The 21,589-nt window shown below is 41.3% G+C and overlaps 1 protein-coding gene across 2 annotated transcripts; it reads left to right on the top strand.

Annotated features, from left to right (window-relative positions):
- Positions 1–21,542, top strand: LOC115584699 (RNA-binding motif, single-stranded-interacting protein 2-like). Of its 2 annotated transcripts, XM_030422304.1 has the most exons (14): positions 3–226; positions 6,542–6,741; positions 10,872–10,930; positions 11,618–11,709; positions 14,291–14,448; positions 15,469–15,548; positions 15,636–15,745; positions 15,839–15,885; positions 15,994–16,087; positions 16,269–16,319; positions 16,440–16,550; positions 17,811–17,891; positions 17,976–18,066; positions 18,209–21,542. In XM_030422304.1, the coding sequence occupies exons 1-13, from the start codon at positions 155–157 to the stop codon at positions 18,051–18,053; spliced, it is 1,233 nt and encodes a 410-aa protein (XP_030278164.1). In that variant the 5' UTR covers positions 3–154; the 3' UTR covers positions 18,054–18,066; positions 18,209–21,542. The 2 variants fall into 2 exon arrangements, with proteins under 2 accessions (XP_030278165.1, XP_030278164.1); XM_030422305.1 differs by lacking the exon at positions 17,811–17,891 and having other exon boundaries at positions 1–226.
- Positions 21,543–21,589: the final 47 nt, after the last annotated feature.

Genomic DNA, 21,589 nt, shown 5'->3' with positions numbered 1-21,589 from the left:
GCAGCGCAAGGGAAGAGAAGAGCGACTCCAATCAGCACCGCTGCTCCTGGCTCAGTTTCCCTGGCTGACGTCAGCTGACTGCCTCGGCTCTCCGCTCTCTCTCTCTCTCTCTCTCTCTCTCTCTCCGCTGCTCCGGACACAGCGCCGTGGAAAAATGCTGCTCTCTGCGCCGCCAAGGACAGGAATCAACCCATATAACGGATACACCGGCAAAAACACCAAGAGGGTGAGTACCGACACCGCGGGGGCCCCGCCACTTTGTGTGTCTCCTCTCTTCTCTTTATATATCGCGATGCGGTGTTTGTTCGAGCTCTGCCTCTCCAGTTGAAAGCTGCTCAGGCTGTTTTAAGCTGCAGTGTCCTTGAAAAGTGGTTCCCGGGCGACGTTTTTAAACTCTCGCACTTGCTTCTTTGCAACATTTATCGGCTCCCCCCTGTGTTGTTGTTGCCGTAACACTATAACAAACTAACACCGGGGCCCGTTACATTGTTGCCTGTAGATTACTACTACTGTTTGCTTTCGCCCCCCCGACACGGTCGCTGTTCTCTTCCTACCCAGCCTGCACACACACACACACACACACACACACACACAGCTTTCAAACTGTGTAGATGCTCTGCAAGGCTACAAAGGCTTGTTATATTCGACTTTTATATGAATTGGTGTGGGTTGAATTAACCGCTTCATTGCTTAGGTAATGTTTTCATTGAATTAACCACGAGTTGGTAAAGTTTTTTTTTTTTTTTTTTTCCTCTTTTACGCGTACAGATTTGCCCCACCCCTTCAGTCCTGCTAATGATGAGGGCTCGCATGGCACTATGAATAAGAGGAAAGTTACAGAGCTGGTGTAATAAGTCTAATGTGACTGTAGTGTATGTGGCTGCATGTGGAAGTCAGTTATAGGTCGCTGACAGCAGAGCTGGGATTCTAATATTGATTAGCCTGTCTGCTCACATGAATAATTCATGGGGGTGACATTGTTATCTATTTCCAGCCACTTCTTTTCTGTACAGACCACATAGATCTTTTTATGTTTTACATTCTGGGGCATGTGGGAATCATGGGATTGGGATAAACTGTTTAAATCTGGAGCATATTGAGTGCTGATTGTGTGGCTGGAATGGCATATGAAGTCTGTTGACGCCTGACTCTCATCATTTTCTTGAATAACGCCCGAACAAAGCTGAAATCAAATACCTCCCTCCTTCATTGCGCTATTCCATTCCCTGCCTCACGGCTGGCAGGAATTCAGATTGCTCAGATTAATGACCTGGAATTCCTGGAATCCTGGATTCAGACAATGTGTTCATTTCAAGAGGGGTCTCTGCAAACTCAAACTCTTTTTTTCCTTCAAAGAAGACATGCACACAGTCTTTTTTTCTCTTTCCTTTAAGCACATTTGGCATTGTTAGTGCGCCAAAGTCAAAAAGGGGGAAGACTTGTAAATCTACCGCCAAGTGGTAACCCCTGGTCTGTGTCTTTTACTACGGGAAAAAGGGCGGAGAAAAGAAAGGATTAAGAGATCCCCCCCTCCCTCTGCTTTCCATTAACACCCCCCCAAACCCCTTCTTTTCTCTTTCTCCCCTGTGTGTTTCACATACCTTGATTTCTTGTCTGTCAGTGGTTCAGTTCACATGGAGAGGAGAGCCTGAACATTCCTCTTAACTGATTAATCCCTTCTCTTACGGAATTGACTTTTCTGCTCTGCTCAGGGTGCTTGATACCTGTTGAAAACAGACTTTCCTAACTATCTGGTTTTTTTTCTTAATGAAACTGGACTGAGTCAGAAGAAGGAGAGAAAGGAGAATCTCACCCTTTAGCCACGGGACACCAAGGATTTTCATCAGTTTTCTTTATTGGTTATTGTTTTTCTTGCTTCGTTTTTGTGCCTGCAGCTGCAGAGAGATATAATATAAAGAGATTGTGTCTGTAACACTATGATTTTTTCCACGGTGCCTTTCAAAGTTTCTTTTACCAAGCAGGTAGGACTCTCTCATTCTCTCTCATTCAAGCTACTTATAATATGTAATTTATTCTTAAACATGTACTTGTTGCAGTGCATGAATAATAACTATTTTCGCAAGATAGAGATTTTGAGTGGGACATGATTATTTAAATGCAGCTGTATGGCAGGATGGTGATTCTAATAATTAATATGTTTGACCCGTTTAAAAAAAAACAAAAAAAACATGAATAATTTTCAAGGATTTTGCAGTTAACCATGTTGCCTACGACATTGGAAGATTGTTCCAACTTCCTTAGCATCGTTTGCACGAAAAGCTTGTGTTTCCAGACAGATGTGGCACTCAAGCGTCACACAATCAGGCTTATGTCTTTGCTATTACTGTGGAGTTACAGGCATACATCCTGCCTCACTTGGCACTCAGTGTTCTCTCGGAGAGAGTCACCTGCGCTCCCTGTGGGCTTCACCTCTGCTCCCTCCAACTGTAATCACCTCATCAGTCTTCAGCTGCTGCCAGGAGCACACTCCCTCTCTCTGCACCATGCTGTCAGCCACTTACTGTAGTTATATAATATTTAATAATAAGGCAAGTGGCTGGTTTATCATTCTGCATCAGTTACTGCATACTCTCTGATCATAATGGTGACGTGCAGACTATACACCAGAGCTTGACAACTTCTCTGTGCAGAAAGTAGAGTGGATGAAAGCAATAGCAACAGCAATTGTTCTTGGGCAGGATTATTCGGTTATTGTACGATGGAAAAATAGATGCCTCTTGCTTTTATGTCCATCCAGCTTTTTGTACATCAATTTTACATTTATAGATGTTGCATGCGCATAGGAGAACTTCCTGCATTTCTGAGGGTCGATCTTGTCTTGTAGAGATGGCCCGTTCCCACAGAATGCCTCCAGGAATGCGGTTCAATTTAACGATGACAGCTTGAACTCTAATCTCAAACCAAAAACATGTCCCCCACGACCCCTGTCCACCTAAAGGAGAGAAGCACAAACGTGTGTATTGCAGAGGAATGCAAAGAATGCTAAGAAGATGACACTGAGATTCATGTAAGGGACAGTGTGAGAACATATGTGGGCGGATGTGGATTGAAGAGTAACAAGTAGGAAGGAAATCAGTAACGTGCCAGGAGGTTAAGTTTTGGGCACAGACTAAGAGGATGTGCAACCTTACGTGCTGCTTCAAATGATTCATGAGCTGTGATTCACAATCTTGCACATTTAAGACTCTGTCATACTTTCTGACCTTTCTAACTGCATTTGTTTTTTTCTTTATGCACATTTTCTTGTTGTTTGCACTGGCACATCAGGCATTACCTTACATGGGTGGCAAAACACCTGGAGCTGGTGTCGAGCACTGGGGCAGATGGGGGAGTAGGTGTGGATCTGATTCACTGCCATCCCTTTTCTCAGAAGGAGCCTAGCAGAGCGGTCTTAATGAGACACTACCTTCTGACTTGCGAGCACATGAGAGGGATTAGCACTTTCCGCTAACAAGCTCAGATCCCAATTAGACAGGCCTCACTAGCTAGGCTCAGGCCTGGACTCGGTCTCCCGTCAGATCATATCTCCCCAGGCCTGTGCAGGTGCATCCCTCCTGATAGTCTGTGCGGGCCGCCTACAGTGAAGGCAGAGGGAGAGCACAGGAAGAGGCTGCGATTGTGGAAAAACAAACGGCGTACTATTGATGCTGAAGAAGAGAGGGAGATTAGAGAAGAGGGCCAAGATGAATGGGCACTGTGAGTCACTTAGATTTTCCCAGCTTGACTAAAAAGACCTGGAGTAAGTTCATGAAGGCGGATTTCTTAGGAAACTGTTTGCAAAACACAAGGCAGCTAGAGAGGGTGGATACCACAAAGCTTCCGACAGAATCACTGGCGTTGCTACTCATGTCGGTTGTGTCTTTAAGGATAAGGATAGGTTATAAGTAAGATATATCAGTGTAACCATTTTTCACGTATTCAGGGTTTAGTCAGGTAAAGATGACTTTTTATTAGGGAATATTTCAACCATGTTTCACACATAAAGCATCATACATTAACATATTAGGCACAGACATGCATCTTTAATTGTATTTCAATTGTGCTATATATCCTGCCTGAAGATAGTTACCTTAAAGTAGGCTACATCAGCTGGCTATAGATCTATATCTGGTCTATGAAGAGGGATCACAGTGAAATGACTTGTTGAAATACAGTATAAAGGTTTCACAAATCAGAAGTATGATTTCAGATTTCAGAAGTATCACGCAAGTTAGCTTCTTCCAACTATCAGATGAGATCTTACTAAGTGTTTTATAGATTTGATGTCTGAAATGGGCTTTAAGCACTCTCAGTTTATTCTTATCCAAGAAGGATTGACTTTAATGCTATGTTGGCTTAATCTCACTTACTGTGAACTTATAATGTATGGCAAATCGAAAAATTACACATAAAGAGGGCTCTATAAGAAGATATACATCTAATCTAATGCAACTTTATCCTGTTTTTTCCCCTTTTACTGATTCAGGCATGTCCTGTTAACTATTTTGGGCATTGTTGAACTTCTGCATCGACTGGCGTGACATGTGGCCAATAAGAACGTCCTTAGTGATGGCTGTTGTGGCAGTTGATTGGTTGAGGTTTGTTAGAGCTCACATGATTGGTTGGTTTTTCTTTCCTCCCACTGAGGCATTTTTTTTTAGCTTTTTCCCTCTCCCAGATTTTTAAATCTTTCACCTGTCACAGCAACCATGTTAATCTCAGAATATTTTTTCTCTAACATTTGCAGACATTAGACCACAAGCATTGTGATTGTGGGTATGAAGCAAACATTTATAGTTTAGTTTTAAACGTCCACATCTTTGTTTTAATGTTCTCATATGTGATGTTCGTGTGCCTGGTATCTGAATTATTCTTGTACTATAGCTGGTTAAATTCACACAGCAGGGAGAAATAGAGAAGCCACAATTAGCATGATTCCAGCAGTCTTTTGACAACTCCCTCTCTGTTAATAAGCTGGTGCTCCAGTGCTGACCTTGTGGTGTCCAACAAGCCATCCCATTGTTCCTTGTGGCTGGGCCTGCTGACCCTAACTAATCAAACAGTTCCTCCTCCACCAGCACTGAGAAGCAGGCGACACCAGCTGACACTTCATTAGCAATTTGATTTAGTTTATCCCGGATCATGGTCCATAAAAGATTTTCATCATACGTATGCATTTAAGTCTTTATAATCACTGCCTTAAATAAGTAGTATTTAAGTCTCTGCATACTGATGTTTTCATGCTTTGACTGTGGTGGAGATATGTCGTAGTTTAAGAGTATCTTCACTCAACAGATCCATTTATCTTAATCTAACTAAACATTTACTGGTATCTAGCCATTCAGATGGTTTAGGTTTTTGCGATTTCTCCCAAGACAATAGTAGTGGGTGGAATTTGTTTTTCGCTGCTCAAACTAAAGACTGAAAAATTTAATTTGTTCTTTCCAGGAACAATATCCTCGTTACTGTGGATAATCCACAGATCTCCCCGTGCGAACAGTTTTGATTGGAACTATTTCAAATACGCCCAATGAAAACTGTGCACATAAACACTTCCAGCTTCAACCCACAACATAAAGGCCTGTCTTGCAGCAGTGTGGAGCTTAGCCACTTTAATTTCAGCCAGGTTTAATATATACACTTAGTTTTTTTTGCATAATAAATTTTCCATATAAATGGGCTCACTTGCCATCACAGGATAGGCAAAGCATAGCTCCTGAGTAAACTATACATTTTTACAGTTTGCCTGTCTGCCAAAAGTAGTTCTATACAATTAAAAAGTAGGTCAGTTTGAATGGCACACTTAAATATAATATAACTAAGGTAAAGTCTCAACATTTACAGTCAAACTAACAATCGATGTGATTAGTAGACAATCTATGATGGTTCTCTATGATAATTAGTGTATTGCCTGTCATGTCCCAGCCTATCTGCATTGGAGTCCCTCATGACACAAAGACAGGGTGTGTCATTGTGTTAATGAATGACTCTTAAGACTTAAAGTTTAAAGACTGGATCATACTGTTACTTATGTCGCCATGTAGCCTCCCTCCATTTCTTGCACAGACTGATAGTAAACATCAACTTGTGGGACCACCATTCACTTATCTACCACCCAAACAGGGTATACTGTTTTGCTACTGGCTGCATGGTACGTTTTGCAATATCACACATTGTTCTTTCTCATATTTCCCTTCAGAAACACACATTTCATAATGCTTAAGTTTTACATTGTTTCACTTATTGGACTGTGTATATGTGTATATTTTGTAATCATCATGTCATCTGACCTGTCGTATCAGATGAAGCAGCAAAGTTTCTTGCAGATATCTTTGCTCAGACTCTGTGGCTCTATTTGGATACCTTCCACAACATTTAACTAGCCACTGTTGTTTATTTCCGTTTCAGCAGCTCAGCTATTAGCCCATTAGGAACCTGGTATTTCTACATTACAGTTCATATCATGCACCTTCGGAAGCTTCTGCTTTGTGAATGTCTGCATCATCTCAGATCTGACTCTGCCCTCTACTTTCTTCTGCAGCAGACGTATGTGTCCCCCTCCAACCATCAGATGGCTCCTCCAAGCCCCAACCACAACATCAATAGCAACTCCAACACCAATTCCATCAGCAATGGCAGCAGCAGCAACAATGGGGGAGACCAGCTGAGCAAAACCAACCTGTACATCCGTGGCCTCCACCCAGGGACCACAGACCAGGATCTGGTCAAGCTCTGTCAGCCGTAAGTCACCAGAAAAAAAAACCCATTGCTGTAACCTCTACGTGTACACCCAGTAAATTTCTCTCTGGCTACCCGCTGTGCCCATGAAACAGATTGCAGTTGCAGAGTAGGTTAAGACAGAAAGGAGCAATGTGTGCATGGATACATGGGCGATGGCCGTCTGTCTGAATTAAATCAACTGTCAAGTATTGCAGGGCTACATACTTGCACAGCTTCCTCACACTTACCTTAGCAGGTAGTTCTGCATCGAAGAGGAGAGCCACATTTCCTTCCAGACTTTTTCAAGGCCCATCATTTAGTGGCCTTGTGGAAAAAACAACAATCATTTGGGCTGCAAACTAAGACCTTTCAGTTTGGCATAGCTAAGCACAGACTTTCCAACAACTAGGTACAGAATGTTTAGTCTCTCTCCCTCACGCTAATTCTTTCTGTATGTCTCCCTCCACAACTTTTAGCCTGCCTGAGTTACTGCTCCACTGCACTTCAGTCTTGTAGGTTATCACCAAGCAGTTCGATGACAATGAGACTCTGCTCTCCTAATTCAAAGTCATCTACTGCACTATAAATACCACACTGCGTTGCTCATCAGTGTGAGTCTTTGAAACCTCGGTTGTGGGCAGCGTGTCGTCAGACATCAAACGACAGCATCATCCAATCCATCTGATATGTTTGTTAGGTCTTCAGTGGAAGACATCAAAACAAGTAGGGCTGAGATGAATGATCTGGGTTCACTTAATTGAATTCTGGAGCCTGGTGATGAGGACCAGAAGAGCAGATGAGAGGAATGAGAGAAAAGGAGGGAAAAGGGGCTGGAGAGATTGAATGAGGGAGAAAGAGAGAGGGAGGGAGGGAGAGGCCTGCTATTTTACAGCTGTCTGGAAGATATGGCTCACATGAGGCTGCCCAACCCTACAGGAAATGGCGAGCCCAGGGGAAAGGGAAAGACAAACAAGGGCAATGGCATGAGTGGGGGGAGAGGGGTTGGATGGAGAGAATCAGAGGGGGAGGAGTGAATGGAGTTTAGGGTTTGTGTGTCAGGTGGTGTTCTGTGGGGGTTGTTCTCATATTTCTGCTTTTACAGAGCAGATAAAATCACTGCATGAAATTTGCCTTTTAGCAGAGCACATTAAGGCCAATGTAATTCTCATTTAAGCCGGACTGAGAGAGGATACTGTATCCAATAATAGTAAATAGGGGAAATGCTTGCCATTGAGGACGTAAAACGGTAGCAAAGACAAGTCGAGGAGGGAATTTTGACTTGTTAAACTCAAGTTTGAACAGTATATGTGTGCTTAGTATCAGGACGCAACACGCAGGACGCAGCTCCCCTCCCCCACGCTGTAGAGTTGTTGTATGCATGGTCTGAAATGCACGGCATTGGGAGTGAGGGATGAGAGCAGAGAGGGGATGGGGGTTGGTTCTCCATCTCCGGCCCCTGCAGTTGCCTCTCTGGGTGCCCCGGTCCGTCTCTGTTGGTTGACCATGGATGGACATCGGGTCGGACTACACTGTGCTCTCTCACACATGGCTGAGTCTCGAGCCCCTCTTTTCTCTCTGCATCATGTAGTCCGAGTTCCTGAGCGCAATTAAGTGAATGGGTATCTCAACTGTGTAAGCAGGGGAGTGCAGCGAGCACAGCTCACGGCTTAAGTGTTAGTCATAATGTGAAGTCGTAGACTGGTGGAATCGCTGTGTACCCACACAGTAATAATGCATATGAAACTATAGGGAGACAATGTTGGGGTATACTTCAGACTTCAGACTTCAGACTCATTTTATTGTCATTTCTTCACCAAGGAACATGGAAAAAAAACGAAACACAGTGCTCAGGTCCCGGTGCCAAGTTACAATATATAAATAAATATGCTACTAAAAAAAGCATATAATATAAGCATATGATTATGTATAAATATAAACAATATAAAACAAATATAAAACAAATCAGTAGGAAAAACTAAAACTAAAAACTAAAACATATGTACATATATACATCCAGTCCAGTTGGTGGCATGTTATGGCTTAGAATCAGAAATGCACCATGAAATAGTAATGTTGTATAGGAGGCCAAATGCATAATACAACAGACCTTCAGGGTGATACCTTGATCGTGTCATAAAAAGGAGGTTTATTAAGATGTTTCATAGAGCCCCAGCAATATATTGGTCAGCTGATATTATTACAGATATATCAGTATTGCCGTATTTTTTTTTCTGGTATGAAAACTGTCCTTTTTTTACAGAAAGGAATGCAAGAGAAGATCCTTGTGGTAGTTCATAATTATTAAATCCAAGTTTCAGTGTACCATTATAGATGGTAAACTTTATTTTTAAAGTGTAAAACATCCCGTCTCCATTATGTACAAATATAAATCATTTTATAACTCCCTAATTATCGGTGTCAGACCCAAAAATGCAATATTGGTCGGGCTCTGTTTCAAAAAGATTTTATGTAGGGTATAAACACATGTGAGCAGGGCTGGGTATCAAACTTCAGTACTTTAATGGCACCGACCACATTACCTTGATATTATCGAGTATAGAAAAACGTCTCGTCATTTGATACCAAATGACAATACCTAAGGAGTTAATCTCATCGGCGTCAGTGAGCCAATAAGCATGCAGCATGCTTGTTGTGCCAGGATCTAATCATGCTGGTGATTGGCTGTCTGGAGGCAGGCAGAGGCGGGGCTTGTCACATGTATGTACAATGCAATCTTTTGTTCTAATGTATTTCATAAAATTGGTATCAAAAAAAGGATTATTCAGGAACCGATATCGGAGTTAGGGTATCAGTATAGATATCTGTACCGGTACCAGTATCTACATATTTTTAACAATTTCCCTCCATGTGAGAATTAAGAATGAAGATGAACAGAATGAAAATCTATATGTATGTCTATATGTATATGTATTCAGTTTTTTCATTATCAGGCAGAAAGAGAAAGTGGGTTCTATATTATAAACATTATTGTAGGATCAAACCAATGACAGTTTGGTCATGTTGTACTGCCCTGTATTTAGAAAACTAAGTCAAGTAAAATCTGAATATATAGTGTATCTGTTCTTCAATATTTAAATTTCCAACACATAGTAGTGTAATCTACTGTTGGAGCGTCCAATTCGATAATTTAGAATAGACGGATATTCCCATAAAATCTCAAACATGTTCGATATTAAGTCACCTCGGCGAGGGAATAAAGATTTGCAGATTTCCTTTTTTTTCTGAATGAAAAATAATCCTAAATTAATTTTAAGCAAACAATTTCATTTACGATTTGGAGTAATCCAACAGATTAACTGTCAGATTAAAATTTCGGCAGGTCATTGCTTATCCTTATTAACAGAGTATATGAAAGGCTCTCTCTCTCTCTCTCTCTCTCTGTCTCTCTCTCTCTGTGAATCTGGGTAAGGAAAAAGCTGGATTGCATTATGAGAGGGGCACTAAGACCCAGTGGCAGGTGGTGCCAGAGGGTCACTGCCTAGAGAGAAGCTGGTTAGTAGAATGAGAGAATGGCTGGGAGCCAGCATTGGACAGGACAGCCAAGGAGAGGCATATCAGATTACACTGCATGCACATGCCTGGAGAGATGGGAACCGATAGACACTCTCCCTCACAGCAGCATTTGCCCGAGCCAGGCGCTATCGTTTGCATCTCCATTATCTATAGCTGGCCAGCCTGATAGATGATGCAGGATACAATATAGAAATGCAGCAAAGACATTCATTTTTAGCATTTTGTCATGTCATGTTGGATCGCCCTTGAGTTATGATCCCTATTGACATCTGTGTGTGGGATGGAATGAGTAAGATAAATCTATACTTCTCTCCAGTATGCAGAAACCCATGGGACATTACTCTTACTACATTTAATTGACCCCAGAAAATTTCCCCTTTGCACATCATTTATTTTCAGATGGTGTAATTGTATTCATTGTAAGGACACTGCATCTTTCAGGTTAATTATGATTCAGTCATCACGGCGCACAATCTCTCAGGGTGTGTTAAGTTTTTCAGAGAGAAACCATATTGCATCAGCAATGTTGCAATGCTAATATTGAATGTAAACAAGTCATTATTTTCAGTACACGGTGCAAGGGCGATCCTTGAGTGTAACCTCTCGCTGTTTTTCAGGTATGGGAAAATCGTATCCACAAAGGCCATCCTGGACAAGACAACCAACAAGTGCAAAGGTGAGGTGTGAAGGAGTCAGCTGGTTTAAAGTAACCGTTGAGCAGTTCACCCAGAAAAAAGTATGTCAGTGTTTGAACTGGTGTTGAATTTTAACAGGAGCTTAGATGAGAGAAGTGTTTTAAAACTTGGATATGAATCAGAGGTTCTGTAGTCTGTAAAAAAAATGTTAATGCTTGATTAATCCGCTAATGATTTTCTTGATAAATTGTTTCACATTAAATATGTCAGAAAATGTCAGAAAGATCCTTATTTATTTATTATTTATTATTGAATGACATTCAGTTCACTATCATAAAAGACCAAGAAAAACGGGAAATATTCACATTTGAGAAGCTGAAACGTTACCATTTTTGTTCAAAAAGTAACTTGCACATACATTTTTTAAATTAGCATAATAGTTGGATTATGGCAATTGTCTAATGGAGTAATCGACTTATTGTTGCAGCACTGTTTTTGCTGGTACACCTTGCAACCATGGTCTTCAGTCAATAACAATAATGATAATCTACATTTGTCCTCCATGTAGAAGCATACACAAACACAGCTGCCTGTCTCTTCAGATTCTAACACTACAACTCTACATGCCTTGTGTGTACAGGTTACATGCCTGTGTCCATACATTCCTGCGCTGAGCACCTCTCATTGTCATAACTTCTATGTCTCGTTGTATGTGTCGGTCCCTGCAGGCTATGGCTTTGTCGACTTTGACAGTCCGGCCTCTGCTCAGAAAGCAGTGACGGCGCTGAAGGCGGGTGGAGTGCAGGCTCAGATGGCCAAGGTAAGAGTAATGTAATGAGCTTTGTTTGTAGTTAGCACCTAAATTATATCTGACAAATTGTTACAGACGTTGGATTTGTCAGTGGTGTTTCACTCAGAAACTGTGGGGGAGCGCAAAATTGCAGAAAATGCCAATTTCTTGATAATGCTGCTTCCACTAAAGTTTAATTGACCATACATTTAACATTTATTAATGATGGTTATTATAAAGTGGTCCCTTGGGCATAGTCAGATTCGCAGATTCAAAATCAGAGAACTTTATCGATACCAAGAAGGTCAATTCATTTGCAGCCTACCCAGTTCATACACACAATCCAAAACTCAAGGCAGCTATATTTCCGAGGCAGTTCAACATACATAGGTTAATACAAGGAAACAACAAGCAGCAGTAAAGAAAATGAAAAAGTTTCTAACAGTTCATATGAATAATGAAGTTGAAAGGATGTATGAGTCATTTAAACTGACTACTGTCTACATTTAGTAGCCTGATTGCAGAAGGAATGAAGAACCTGGAGCAGCAGTTTGTTCTCCTAAAGGGCAGATTACAACATCACATCGCCTGAGGGCATCACTGGAATGAACATGGTCTGCAACATTTTGACTGTGACTCAGCAAAGAGTTCAATGATGAATTATTAATTACAAATTAAATGGTGAATTATTAACCTTGCAGCAGAAAGGTTGTTCCTTGGCCTGACCTGCTTCTTATGACTTTCATTTTGAACACTGTCTCAGACTCTATCTCCAACATGCTCCCTTCCCACGTTTTCTTTTGTGCCTGTATGAGCCATGGTTCAGGACTATAAGCCAATTAAGCCTGAGTTTGTGTGTGTTTGCATGCGCGTATGGGCGAATGCTTAAACCAGTGTATTTATGGGTGTTAATGCACTGTAGAATATGTGTGCTCACAAACAAGAGTGCACGGAAGCGCACACGTGTACGTGGTGTGTGTGTGAGTGTGGTGACAGTGTTGAGGGAGTGTGTCCCAGGGCCTGCTCTCAGAGCTTCCTGCACAAAGGACCTGCCTGTTCTCCCTGGTGGCATCTGACTCAGTGTCTGAGCAGCTCCCCAGTCAGCAGGGCCCTGTGCCCAGCCACCCGCCCTGTCAACACACACATGTACACACACACACACCACTTGACAAATCGCACATGCACTTCACCAGCCTTGCCTCAACTGGATTATGACACACACTCACGAGCACGCACACGCACACCACCGACACCCTGGGAAAGCTGATCTCTCGTTAAGCTGGATCACTGACATTCATACGGCTCCTTGCTCACAAAATAACTTGATTCCCCTTCACTCCGGGTTTACAACAGGGCTTATGTTGGCGTCATATTCCTCTATGACTCAGTCTGACTCATTCGCAGTTGAAACCCACAGCAGGTCCCCCCTCTGCTCGCTCTCATGGGTTCAAGCTTCGTCGCTAGTTCACTGCTGCTGTGAAGGAGGAGGAGGAGGAGGAGGAGGAGGGAGGTGAAGGAGAAATCACCTTCAGCAGCACAGGTCGCTGCGATTACACATACATTATTCATAGGATGGAAATTAATTCACACCGCATTTACAGGTTTTTAATCACATCTGCACCCCGAGATAATGAATATGCATAATGGTTAGAGGGTGATACAGATTGGTTATCTTACAAGATGCTGTTGGTGAAATTGAATTTGTTTGAGTAGGAGGAAGAGAATAGAGGCCAAAAAAAGCTGACGGAATACTCCAAAAGCATGAAATGAAGAGTTTCTTTCAGGTTGTTTTCTAGAAAACTCCAACTCACATTTGGGAAGAGCTGCATAATTTGTCTGATTTATGCAAGCCAACAGAGCCGGCCACTGTGTCTGCATTCAAGGTCGGGATTACCACGAGAACATTACTGCTTGAATACAAGCGACATCTTATTACCACGACCTGGGGAACTGGACAATAATGTTTGCCCTGCGGAAAGATGATAGCATAATGCTTCAGATGTCCTCCAGATCGTTTCCACAGGTCTCCGTCCAAAGCGTCTCTGCTGTGATTCTCCAGCACGTAATCATTTTTGATCATCCGTGGTTGGAGAGCCATTTGAAACGTAATAACACTTTGATATCACATTACCTGGATCCTGCGCTTTCATCCTCTTAAGAGGCCAGTCTCACCGTGAGCCTGTCTTCTGCCAGTGTGGCAATAACGCATGAGAGCGGAGTGCAAAGACAAAAAGGAGTGAGTGGGGTGAAGAAAGTGGAGGAGACAGTCATAGTGAGGCAAAACGAAAGAGAAGTTCAGCTAAAGTCCAGCCAAGCCAGAATACTATCTCCTCCATCTCTGAATATCTGCTTTCTCTTCACTCATGCAGCTCACTCTCTCATACAAGGCCAAAATGAAATCCACCTTCAGCTTCAAACCCTTTCTCTCTGACTGTCTAATATCCTGCACCTGCCACCCATCCAAATATCATACATCTCACACTGTTCCTGCCAGCAGCTTTTTGTATGGCTCCTCATTTTTTGTAGGGGCTTGTTCTGATTTTTTCCGGCAAGAGCTCTCCCTCTCTTGCATTCTCATTCTTCAATCATTTCCCTTCTTCTCTCCGTTCAGCAACAGGAGCAGGACCCCACCAACCTTTACATCTCAAACCTGCCTATGTCCATGGACGAGCAGGAGCTGGAGAACATGTTGAAGCCCTTCAGCCAGGCCATTTCCACTCGCATCCTCCGTGACGCCAACGGAACCAGCCGGGGAGTGGGTTTTGCCAGGTATAAGCTTTGGGTGTTCAGTCACATGTGTTAAGACGACAGATTCTGATGGTGCAACTTCCAAAAACATCTAGTTGATGGAATTGGAAAAGTCAGTACTGAAGTTAGAGATCAACTTTAGTTTTTAAGTATTAATCATGGTGAGTGAGCCCTCTGGTGGCCAGTAGAGGTAGAAAATCTCCAACACAGAGAATTGCAACTTGAAACTGTTACACATTTGCAACAAGTTGCAACAATAAGTTCAGTTAGCCAGTTTGTAAAACATTTCTAGACAAAAAAATGTCAAATAATTCCTTGTTCCCAGCATTTTTTGTAATTTATTATAGTAAATGAATCTGAATGAATCTTTGGGATTTGGACTGTTGGTGGGAAAAAAAGATTTTAAAGGTGCTATTTTTAAGAAAAGATTATTTTTGACTGTCATTTCAACTCTGGGTTTCCCAAATCTGTTTGGGGAGTAGGACACATTGGCTGCCATCCCAAAGCTTCACTTTGTGAGTTGGGAATGAGTTTCAAAAATCGACTTTTCTCATAAATAGCAGCTTTAACCTGTCACTTTGTGTTGGGGAAGTTGTGATGAGTATTTACATTTTATAGTTTTATTTTGAGTTCTGCAAAATAGAATAAGAATACACAAATAATTTAGGTTAACAAATAAAATACAGTGCAGGAAGAGGCAGAAAACCCAGTTGGCTTATTTGAAGCCTTCACCTAAACGATGTTAAGATATCAAGAAGTTATAGAAAAAACACAAAGTTAACTGACAAAAAAATAATATGAATACATAAAAAGGATACGAGATAACTCATAACTGCAACACATGTATAGCAACAACAACATAACAACGTCAAAGTAAAAGCAGAAAATGTGAATATGTGATGCTGTAGACTAAACTACACTGAACTTAAGCGATAGATTCTAGAAATAATCAGCAGATTAATCAATAATGAAAATAATCATTAGTTGTAGCCCTGTTAAACACAGTAATCATTTTAAATGAACATTTACCTGTTCTTATAGGATGGAGTCAACAGAGAAATGTGAAGCCATCATCCAACATTTCAATGGAAAATACATCAAGACTCCACCTGGAGTTCCAGGTGAGGTTTCTTTTTCTCATCGCCTTCTAGGATGACATCTTGTTTTAATGTAGCATATTAAAAGTTTTCCCAAACAACACTTTCCAGTGCCGTCAGAGCCTCTGTTGTGTAAATTTGCTGATGGAGGCCAGAAGAAGCGACAGAGCCAAGGGAAATATCTGCAGAACGGCCGGCCCTGGACGAGAGATGGGGACACTGTGAGTTAATGATCATTTTCTCTTTATTAAACCCGTGATACAGCACGTTGATCTTCCTCACAATGACACAGCCCCCGGTCTTTGTTTCTCCAGGGAGGAATGACACTGACCTATGACCCCACCACAGCCTTACAGAACGGGTCAGTACTGCTACTCTGAAAATTGCTTTGCACGCCCAGAGGGAGTGGGATCATGTTTTTGTGGTGACTAATTTTTGTATACATTTTTCATTTGCATCTCGTCTGTAGGTTCTACTCCTCTCCCTACAGCATCGCCCCCAACCGGATAATCGGGCCGACCTCCCTCTCTCCATACATGCATTCACCTGTGTCCACCTACCAGGTAGTTACAGACCCTCAGAGCAAACAGCCTGCTGTCATATACTTATAAGTCTCATGATATTGACACATTAGTTGCTTTAAATACAGCAACATTCATGTGGATTTGCTCGTCTATACTGATTGATCATTTTTATACACTGTATTCTTATCCTGGTATGCTTGTGTCTTTCTTGTTCCTGCAGGTACACAACCCATCCTGGTTACATCACCAGTCGTATATCATGCCGCCCACAGTGAGTATCTTGAATTTTAAAGCTGTTTTTGTTTCAGTGGAGACCTTTTAATATTCTGCTGCCTTCATGTTCTGTCAGACAGCCTCTCAGTGCTAACACTGCTGTATGTTTTTGTTACAGGGAGCAGTCCTGACGCCAGGAATGGACCACACCATGTCCATCCAGCCGACCTCGATGATGGGGCCCCTGACACAGCAGCTCAGCCACCTCTCCATGGGCAGCAGTGGCACAGTCAGTAGAGTATTCAGCACTGAGCTATCACTGATACTTCACAGCTAAATCTAAATGTTTCCAAGGCAATTTGACGCATTTTTTTCTGTCTGTGAAACACTCAAGAGTATGGTCACTTATATATGAATGTGGGCGAATGACCATCGCCTGCCAGTACTGAATGTGGGCAGTGCAGAATGTGTGGCACACAGAACTTAGTTTGCTGGTTTGTTATGTGTTTGAAGGGTGAAGTACACACACGGCAGCCATGCGATTTCTTTCGATGTGTATGTTTAATTTGCCCCTTCGCTCACATAAGTATACACAGCTGAGCAGTCTGTGATTGTGGTATACAAGATGATACAAAAGGGAAAGACAATTATCTTAACTTGCCCTGCAGGTTCATTCCCTTCTTTTACAGATTAGGGTGGAAATAACAAAACCTACTGTATATTTGGGCAAGTTGAAGAAATCAGATGTTTAAGAATTGGATGGGAGGTTCATCCTGAGTTGCAGCTTCTCTTTCAAGTTTAGGAAATTAAAGACAGGTGTCATTTCACGTTTTAAGTTTGGAAAACACTTAATTTTAGCTGTTATGTTAACAAATACGCTTGCATTTGAATATACTCCTTGAGAAGTGCTTGGATTTCAAACACAACCTGGTGTTTCATCACTAGACCAGTTTTAATAGGGGGGCCAGGTTGGGGCCGGCTTTTTTGTAAGGGCGCACATACAACCGGAAAAAAGGATAAATCCCTCATTCAGACAAGGCAGTGTTTACAATTTCAGCAATTTTGATTGGGTAGTAAACTGCTGAGACACTTTATTTCCGCCTTTCCCTTCAGAAGAAAATCACTGCAAGAAATCTGTGATTGTGTTATTAATGCAGACTCCCTGTCAGGGGGGCCACAGGGGGGTCCAGACTTAGAGTCACGGGGGCACTGGCCCCTGTTGGCCCCCCCCCAGAACCGCCCCTGTGTTTCATCTACACAATAACTCATGTTAATCCAAAAATCTTTCAATATTTGAAATGAATCAATCTCATTGTCATCTTTGTCACCGGGCACCGTGCGTATAAAATATCTCCATAAACTTTATTTTTCACAGTTGCATTATAGTAAGAATGTAGATGCGATGATAGAGGCTTCAAGAGTCTGGACATTGTTGGTTTACGTACCTTGAATGCCCCGTTTAAATCTCACCTAGTGCAGCTTTATTTGACAGTGTCATTGCCGTGCAGCTCTCGTGTCTTATGGAAGTATGGTCTCTATTTACCTGCAGTATATGCCTGCAAACACATCTATGCAGGGGACCTACATCCCCCAGTACACCCAAGTGCCTGCCACCAACATCTCAGTTGAGGTACTGACCTCTGTTTATCTCTCACTACAACAGTTTGACACTAAAACGTTGTCATGGGTTTAATGTTCGCTGCCTCCCTCTCAGGAAAGTGCTGTCCAACAACCCGTTGCCATAGAGACGCCCACAGAACACACAACCTACTCCTACCAGCATAACAAGTGAAGAGGTGGCAGAGGTGGGTTTGATCGCTGCCAGTGTCTGTGTGTGTGTGTGTGTGTGTGTGTGCGTGTGACTGTTTTGTGTTTCTGGAAGCATCTTGACTTTTTTTTTTTTTCTGTCATGCGATGTTTCTAACTGCTCTTCTCATCTCTTGTCAGATCTTCCTCTGGAGCCGCAGTGAGTCTCGAAGGGGCCCAAAGTGCCGAAACAAAGTGACTCTGCAGTAAGGCACCAGACACGTGGGAGAATCGAGGACTGTTACACAAAAAAGGACAAAAAAACAAAAAAGAAAAAAAAAGATATTTTCTACAAACTCATATTTTAAAACAAACTCTTTTACTCCGAGCAAGTAAGGCTGGAGGATGGATGGCAGGCAATGGGGGATGGCAGAGCAGAACGAGGAGCATCTATTTTGACAACAGTCGAGATAAAAAGTCACACGCTACACAGGTTTTAAAGGGTTTTTTTTTGTGCGTTACCATTATTCTTTTCTGATACTTCTCCGGGGAGCCACGATGAAACCAGGAAAAGGACATTTCAACATGTTTTTATTTCTGTTTTGTTTTTGTAAGATATGCTACTTTTACTTCACTTTCTTTTGTCTGATACTTTCAGGCTTTGAACCTGCCTTTTTGTACATGATTCTTTGAGTTGCCGTGTTTCTAGCTTCGTGTGTACAAGTTTGAATGATTGGTGCGGATATTTGAAATTACAGAAAGCTCAAAGAACACTAACTGAAGTCATTCAAAAAGCTGACGACGGATAATATGGTGCTGACTTGGGTAAGCTTCTCTTGAAGTGGCAGCAAGTTCATCAGGTATGAAACCTCTCCTTTTTTTCCTTTTTTTTGGCACTTGACTCTCAAATAATTTATAGTTCCAACAATCTCAAATGAGCTTCAGACAATCAGAAGATTAAAGAGAGGAAAAAAATTTAGAGATGATGGTCACTGGTGACAGATTTCATGGAGAAGATGTCTTTGAAAGAGCTAAATAGATTCAAAGCATTCCAGAGATTATTATCAGAAAGGTCTAAATATTGGTTCACTTTGAGCTGCTCCACTTGATGAAATCCAAAGTTGCTTAACAGGGATCACATCTCTCACAGAGCTGACTGTAAATAAGAGATTTAAATTTATTAAGGCTTTCTCTTGATTTCCTTTTATTGGTGTAGTAATGCTTCAGTTATTTCAGTGAGGACATTATACCAAATTGTTACCAAACACAGCAATACATGTGTTGCTGTGTGTGTTCTGTTTTAAAGGAGACATATCGTGCTCATTTTCAGGTTCATATTTTCATTTTGTTTAAGCTGCTACTAGAATAGGTGTATATGCTTTAATGCTTACAAAAAACAGTCTCCTCTGATTGGTCAGCTCAAACACAGCTGAGCCAGCAACACTCACTGTGTCTCTGGTTTGCTCTGTTGTGTTTTCCAGTTAGCTTCAGTTCCTACATGAATATAGGCGTAAATTATTCAAATGTGTCACATGGTGATGTAGTGTGATGTCACAAGGTCACAGATTTAAAGGCAGGACTACTCACAAGGCGTTTCAGGTGTTTCAGGAGCAGTGTTTTCTGTGGGAGAAAGGAGCTCCTCCTTGAGATTTTTAGCTTTCAAATGATTTTACGTGCATGAGAACCTATATAAAACACTGAAGGAAAGGAAAAAAATGAAAAAGCATCATAGGTCTCCTTTAATCTGAGTCTCCACTAAATCCCCAAACTGTATTTTCTGAAGCAAGAATGAGATGTCGTTATTAGAGTATGAAGTTCCTATTACACAGACATGGAGATCAACCAGTAAGCGTGGCTCTGTCCTGTAATATCTTCAGAAAACACTATGAAGGTGGATTATTACAGCCAGTGTAGAGATGTTTTGTAACTGGCCATTGCTGTGTGTTTGCATTTCTGTTTTTCAACCGTTTTTTGTTTAATTTTTTTTTACATTTCTTATTTAAAGGTTTTCTTATTTTGTTTTTAAACAGTTCAGTTTAAATACTTTTAAGATTGATCCTATTTTTCAAAGAAGCTTTGATTTTATTTTTGATAGTGTGTTGTGTGCTTCAAATAGTGATAAAGTAGATGTTTTCAACTTTTTTTCAAAAATACTGTTTTTTGTTTGTATGTTTGCATTTCTCTCGTTCTGGTTTCAGTGTTGACGTCAAAGAGGCTTTAATATTTTCTACAGACATTTCAGTTCTGGCTGTGTCACAAATGTCGGCACCTTGTGAGCATGACTCCTGATCGTGGATGAATTGTGTACACTTGGTTCTGATGCATTGTTACAGAGTTGTGCCCCCAAGCAGTTGGGAACACGTCAGAGAAATCTATGTTCAAAACCTCAACTTACCTCATCCTGCCAGTAGATTCAGTTTGTGTACAAGGTTCACTGGCAATAACCGACTACAGTAGGTCTACAGTAGGTCTCATGGCTGTTCACAGCTGGTACTGTGTCCACATCCTTTAACTCTTCCGTCCAATGTTCGGAAAACATGCCCAAGGTCTGACGATCTATGCAATTAATTTATTATCCTTATGAATGCAATACTACAGATATCCAATGACAATGGATCGCCTCACAATATGACTTCACAGTCTGGCTCACATGGCTTTTTTCTTTCAATTACGCATACAATGAGATTTGTTTGTTTTCCGACTGACTCGATCATCTTTGTTTCATTTATTGTTAGAAAGATTGCTGCATTAAAAGGGAACTATTTCATACCAAAATGTGGTTGTTAATATGACTGTAGGAAAACGTAAGAGTTCTATGACAGGCTTGTTTTATGTGAATGAAGGCGGGTCGCCCACTCGTCTGCCCAACTTTTATTTTACATGGATGCCATAGAGGTCATGTTAGATGTAATTCTCCATTCCATCCAGCTGCAGTTTTTATGTTTTGTGTGTCCCATCTTGTCCTATGTGTTAACTTGCTTTCTTGCTGAGTAACTGATGCTGTTTTCCTCTTTTTTAAAACCATGAAACAGTTCATTTCCAGGAGAAAATTAAACTTCACAGAAATGCCTTAGATTTCACTGGAAGGGAGAGTGAAGTGCTATTCAGATTTGACGCACTTGAACTCTTGACTGGAATTTTGTTTTTTCATGCACTGCTAATGTTGAAAAGATTTTTTATTATATCAAACTACTCTGAACATAGATCTATGAAGCAAAGGACTATTATGACTTTTAATTACTATTTTGGGTCCAGAACATTGAAGAAAAAATTGAATAGTGGCTTACTGAGTCTAATGAACTATTGCTGCTAATTTTGGAGTGCTAACTATTTAGATATATTCTAGCTGAAGGTCATCCAATATATCAAGTCACATTTGGGTCAGTTTGTAACTCATGTTCAATGATGTCCGTGCAGTCTTGTTTTTTTTTGTGCATCAACCAACCTCTCCTCAGTAAATGTTTGTCTGTGCCATGATACAGGTCTTTGTCTTCTAGAAAAAAAAAACCCTACAGCTATTAAACTTTTAACTTGGTTTGGTTTTGAACTTGTCATTTTTTTTAATAAATTTTTTTTTCACTG

The sequence above is a fragment of the Sparus aurata genome, chromosome 7, assembly GCF_900880675.1.
Source record: "Sparus aurata chromosome 7, fSpaAur1.1, whole genome shotgun sequence".
NCBI classification, from domain to species: domain Eukaryota; kingdom Metazoa; phylum Chordata; class Actinopteri; order Spariformes; family Sparidae; genus Sparus; species Sparus aurata.
The sequence above is the reverse complement of the archived record's forward strand: the minus strand, read 5'-3'. Positions and strand labels throughout refer to the sequence as shown.